The sequence below is a fragment of the Panulirus ornatus genome, chromosome 22, assembly GCF_036320965.1.
Source record: "Panulirus ornatus isolate Po-2019 chromosome 22, ASM3632096v1, whole genome shotgun sequence".
NCBI lineage: Eukaryota > Metazoa > Arthropoda > Malacostraca > Decapoda > Palinuridae > Panulirus > Panulirus ornatus.
The window spans coordinates 17,987,201-17,993,200 of NC_092245.1; the positions used below are offsets into that span (position 1 = coordinate 17,987,201).

Here is a 6,000-nt window from a genome sequence, read left to right on the forward strand (position 1 = left end):
GCACACCCGGCCCAGAGCTGTAGTCTGGGGAATCACACGATGATCCTAAGTGTTGTGAGTTACCAAAGACAGAATCTGTCATCCCGGGCAACCGACGCGATGTGGAGAAAGAGAGAGAGACACGCGTGAATTCCTTCCAAATTTTTAGATTGTATTAAAGTGTTATGGTAAGCGATTCCCTGTTAACTACAGACATGCAGTGATGTTGGATGTGGTTTAAGCATCTCACAGATGAGACTGGAACCTAACAGCTCTCGATATTTTTGAGATTCTCAGGGAAGATTCAAGCTCAGCAGGTGCCTGTAGATCGTCCACGAAAGCTGCTAGCTGATCCAAGAGTCTGGTGAAATAGAAAGCTGCTGCCATGACGCGAGACAGTCATAAGAAGAAGAGTCTGAGTCATGACCCTGGGACGCCTATCGAGCATTCTCTGCGTAATGAACACTGATTGACCCTCTGGTCTGTCGCTAAACCATGATGACCTCCACCTATGTCTCTCACTTGCCTGTGACCTCGTCCCTCGCCTCCTTTCATTCCCTATCACAGCTGCCTGTGTGACACATACTCCCACGATCGCATGGCCTCGCTTGCAACAGTAATCTGTTGCTTCTGTTAAGTCTGGAAATCCTAGATGCAAAGGAATTTCTTGTTGTTCGCGTTGTCCTCTCAGCTGACTGACCATTTGCTATCTCAGAGCCTCGACACCAGCACCTTTCTCTTCCTCCTCCTCCTCCTTCTCCTACTCCTTCTCGTCCTCCTCCTTCTCCTCCTCCTCTCTCTCTCTCGTCCTCCTCCATCTCGGGGGAATGTATCACCTCACTAGGGTGAGGGACAGTATACCATAATGGTTGTACGTATACTTGTACATCTCTCATCTGAATAATGATCATATGTGCGCGTATCTTTATCCTTTTTCTTTCCTCTCTCTGTACGTCTGCGAAAAGGTACATCAAGAGTTCAATCAAAGGTCTCGAAGGCCAGGACTAGTACGGAAATGCCTTCCATTATTATCATTTTCAGAGGAACGACCCCGCGCTTTCTGGGTGACCGCTAATGACATCATTAAAATGTTGGCGTGACGGGCAGCTGTGGGGAGTTGGTGGTGGTGGGGAGGGTTAGGTTGAAGGCAGCAGCCATCGTCCCTCACCAGCCTCGCAGGGGGATGAGAAGGAGAGAGAGACAGACAGACAGACAAACAGACAGACAGACAGAGACAGACAGAGAGAGGGGGCAGGAAAGGCACGTAGGAAGTACGTGACGTCAGTAACTTCCTCATGTGTTCCAGTTTTACTGTAAGTAATTTAACCATATATTTACTGGTGATGCTGAGCCTCTCGATCTATTCTGATGTTTCAAACTTGGACGTCTGCTTCCTCTGACGTCTGCTGATGTACCCAACGTAGTCTGATGTCTCCAGTTTGCCACAAGTTGCTAAATTGAATTCCAAGACATCAGCATCTTCTGATATCTACCGTCTTCTTGCCTTTTCTCCACTGTATAGCGACACTGAATAAAGCCAAGGGGAACAGAGGGAAATGTTCGAATTATAGAGATATAAGTTTGACGAGTATACCTGGTGAGTTGTATGGGAGAGTAGACAGACATTACCTGGGCGGTGACATGCACAGAATATCAGACTGAGGAGGAACACTGTGGCTTCAGAATGAATCGAGAATATTTAGATCAAGAGTTTGCTTCGAAAAACTTGTGAATGAAATACTTAGAGAAACAGACGGATCTGTGTATGACGTTCGTGAAAAAAAAAAAGACGAATATGATTGGTAGAGATGCTTTGTGGAAGGTGATAAGGATAAAAGGTGTGAGAGAAAAGCAACAAGCAGCAGTGAAGAGTTTCAGGGAACAAAGTAAGGCATGTGTGCATGGAAGAGGAGAGGAGGGTGAGTGGTTCCAGGTGTGCATGTAAGAGGAGAGGAGGTTGAGTGGTTCCAGGTGAAGATGAGTCTACAGCCAAGGTGTGTGCTCTCACTATGGCTGTCTAATTGTTTCATTTGTACTGACTAGCTGTGGATCGGAGGCTGTAGATTCAGTACTATGTACATAACAGCAAGAGAGCGGCTGTGAATAACGGAGACCATTTCTTGTCTGTTCCCAGCGCTACTCCACTACTTGGGAAGCAACGAACACATATAAGAAGACACTCTTTTTCATATAAAATCCTAAAGCTTTACACTGAGAGAAGGGGAGGATCAGTTTACAAAATGTTAGACAAGCGACCAGTAACTAATGTCCTTTATTCTCATTAATGGAGAAAAGGTGATCCTTTTTTAGACGCAGGTAACGCCAGCGACCAGCATCAAGCCTTTACCTACGTTCTTGTTAGTCGTGTACACACACACACACACACACACACACACACACACACACACACACACGCAGAGGAAGTTTTCCACTAGCCAGTGTATTTTTTTAAACAAGTAAAATGATGAAGTACGTCGGCTGAGCATCCCTGTAGGACGTAAATTATTCCCAGACTCTGTGTCAACATGTATGCATGCACAGTGTTGGGATGTCATGTAACCTTGTCCCAACTAATGTGCAGCTGTCACAAAGGTGGAGCCAGGCTTTGTCTTGACTGATCGGTATGTACAGCAACTGTTCTAAATGACACGCCGCTACAGCTTGTCATATCTGATCGTCTCCAATATTCGAGCGTGTGTCTTTGGTCTCAAACCTCACGCCATTGATCTCAGTATATCGTTCTTCAACAGTGAGATATCTTATCTAGTATATTCTTACTTTATTAAGATATGATCATTCGGGAGACCTATACTAAGTGTCTTGGCTGTGGTCCAACAACAGATAATTGTTTATATTTTCCTCCAGTTATTGTGGTACAATTGTTAATGAATCTATTTGTCCATTTGCAGCTACAGTGTCTCTGGAAGCAAGTTACTGGTGAGGGTGAGGCCAAGCCAACATCTCTCCTCTGCTCCCTCATCCAACATCTCCTCTCCCTCACCTCTCCCCACATTGTTCTCCTCTCGAACCTCTGTCTCCTCCGACACACAGAATCAGATTCCTTCCCTCCTTCCCCATGAGAACGTGTCTGGTTTGTCCTTCACCCCAGCAGCCTCCCTTTCCTCCCAGCCTCTGGTCAGCTGCACCTTCCCCCTCTCCCTTTCGCCCTTGAAACTCCCCTTTCACTCACTTCCCCCGCCAACCCTCTCCACACACGCCCAATCCCACGTCCATCTTCCCATTCACCCTTAAACTTACCAACACCTACACTTACTACCACTGCCACGACCTCTGCCGTGCCCTCAACGCGGCAGACCATGCCGTCAACACCCCTGCCCTTATCATCGCCATTATCAAAGCCAGATACCCCGTCAAGGCCCTCCTCACCCACACAAGCGCCACGCCAAAGCCTCCTGCAAGAGCTGGTGCCCTCGCCGTCCTTCGGTGCTCTTCAGGACGTGCCAGGACAACAGTGGTGTACGTCATGCAAGGTAAAGTAACAGTTTTATGGTCACTGATCTTGTCTGGCTTTAGCTTGAGCCGGGGTTGTCAACTCCATCAGCTCGGTGAGGAATTCCACAGGTTTTCCTCAGTACTTGGGGTTTCCTTATGGATTCTTTTTCATTCTTTGTCTCTGCCATAGTGAGGCTCATTTGCTTAAGAAATAGATAACCCAGTTGGTTGCCTCAGTAAGTTGGTCGAGTTTATGGGCTGGCTTGTACAATGCATGGCCTTCAATGGCGTATAGGAAAGGTTTATGAATACAGTCACAGGGAATGTGAGAGGCTCCAGTATTTGAGCATGGCTGTCGGGGACCATTTTTTTTCTTTCTTTTTTTTTAGGAAGAATGATTCGTTCCAACTGCTGCCGGTTCCTCCAACTTTCCCGGCCAGTTGCTCTAGCATACCGGAGGCCAGAGAGAATTCTTGGAGTTGTTTTACCGTGAAACAAGTGGCTCGATCGCTTTCCAAATACGTTTACCCGTAACTTAGCAAGAAGGTATGGAAACTGAACAATACAGATATTGCTTCCCAGCTTCTTTTGTTAGTTTTTACACTTTGTGAGAAGGGTGGGCGTGGCACCACTGACCGACCGCCTGGTGAACGAAAAAGAAGTGTGTGTGCCCGAAAAAAAAAAAATCACTACAGACATTCACAACTGGAGAGAAAAAAAATGGGAAAAGAAAAAGGCATCGTTGTTCCTCTCACGGTTAAACTTCCACGAAAGAAAACGGGTGTAAAAACCGTGACAAGATTACTGAGTTGTGGGAAAACTTGTGTAGACTGATATTTTACGACCTTCCGCCAGGGGGTAATAAAAATGGGCTGGATATTCCGAGGTGGCAACGATCCGTAAGTCCAGTGAGGTGAGCCCTGTGTGGGTAAATAATGCCGGTCAGACGTACAATTCTCTTTTTTTTTGCGCTTTTTAGTTCGCCTGCGCGAATCAGGGGGAAAGGCCATCTTACTGACCCCTTTCCCCCCTCACCCTCATCGACGTCTCCATCCGTGTGTCCGTGTGGGCGTTCGCATCCGTCGTGTGGGCGTTCGTATCCGTCGTGTGGGCGTTCGTATCCACACCTTGGTTTAAGTTTATACATCCGGGTGCGTTCAATTCCTCTGCTACTGGCTGGTGCACGGTCGTGTAACTCCATCACCCACGTTGCATATTGATGAGCGCTTCAGCATCCCACCAAGAGCAGGTCGTCCGAAAGACGAACTTTGATGATCGGAGATTATTTAGTTTGGCTGTGTTTTTGACGAATCCTGGCATCGCGGTATTTAACTGCTGGTGGACTCGCGTTACTTCCTTAATATCCAGACTTGACAAAAGTAAAATTATAAAAGAAATTTTTTTTTTCTTCATTTTGATCTTCATTATATACCGGGTGTCACTAATGATATCTTTCGTACCTCAAAACAATCAACAGTACCTTTCCAAGCTCTGAACAATTTGCATAGATAAACATAGACATAATTCACAGCACCTCACTCTCCCCTTGCACATCTTAGTCATCCTATTTAACGTTTTCTTTCACAGTTGCAAAGCTTTGTGGAGCCTCCTCTGTACTTTGATATTCTCACTCTTTTAAGTCTTCAGTGCCAAGCCAGAGGAACACACGTTTGTAAGAATGATCGTATGATTTTGAAATGAGAGACGTGTGTCTTCCCCAGGTTCATAAGTAACCATACAGCTACGTAGGATTTATGAATGGGGTCAAATTCTCCCACAGATGAGCGACAGACTAATCTTATAGTACCTGAGAGGGTTCTCATGGACGAGTTTACGATAAATTGTTGAAACAAGTCGACACTAACTTGTTTATGGATGCATTGGGGCCCCACAGATGTATATGAAGTGCTCTCCTATTCTTGTGGTATGAGACCAGACAAATATTGTTTCAATTTCAGTTCTGAGTCATAGTCACTACAGGGCCACAGACCACGACAGGATACAGTCAGTAACGTTACTGTGTGCAATCGCACGTGTTGCTTAAAATAATGGAACAAGTTTTGACCAAAAAAAAAGGAACTGTATTGATATCACACTAAACTTTTGAGACTCCTTCATCATTTTTTTTTTTCTCTTTTTATGTCTTTACACTAACATCACAGTCCATTTAACTTTTATTCAGTTTGGAGAGGTGGGTAAATCTTCCTGGGTCACATTGTGGAAGGATATCAAACATTTTCATCATTACCTACATAGTTTAACCACAATGAAGATGTTAGTTTGAACAAGGCGAAGATGACCAAGGAGTCATTTCTCATCAAGCTGTACATTAGCAATTCAGTAAGATACATTTTAACTTCACTCAAACCTTGTTCAACACCATTAGTGTTAACGAGCTTAGTCAGTTATGCTTCTTACGAGATCTGAGAAACGAGTACGGGTTCGTTTGGTAATTAACGTAGTTTATGAGAGCGTTTCTGCTAGAATAGAATTATCGATTCGATACTTCATAAGAATGTAAGATATGGAGGCCAGGTCGAAGTCTTTAACACGATGTAGCATTGGCGA

At 45.1% G+C, this 6,000-nt stretch overlaps 1 protein-coding gene across 1 annotated transcript in view; it reads left to right on the forward strand.

The window, feature by feature from the left end:
* The window catches only part of LOC139756633 (cell adhesion molecule Dscam2-like), a 246,692-nt gene that overhangs the window by 142,352 nt on the left and 98,340 nt on the right, over positions 1-6,000 (forward strand). Inside the window, exon 3 of the mRNA XM_071676304.1 lies at positions 2,889-3,470. Coding sequence (XP_071532405.1) covers positions 3,464-3,470 — 7 coding nt within the window. The 5' untranslated portion in view covers positions 2,889-3,463. The remainder of the gene's footprint in view (positions 1-2,888; positions 3,471-6,000) is intronic.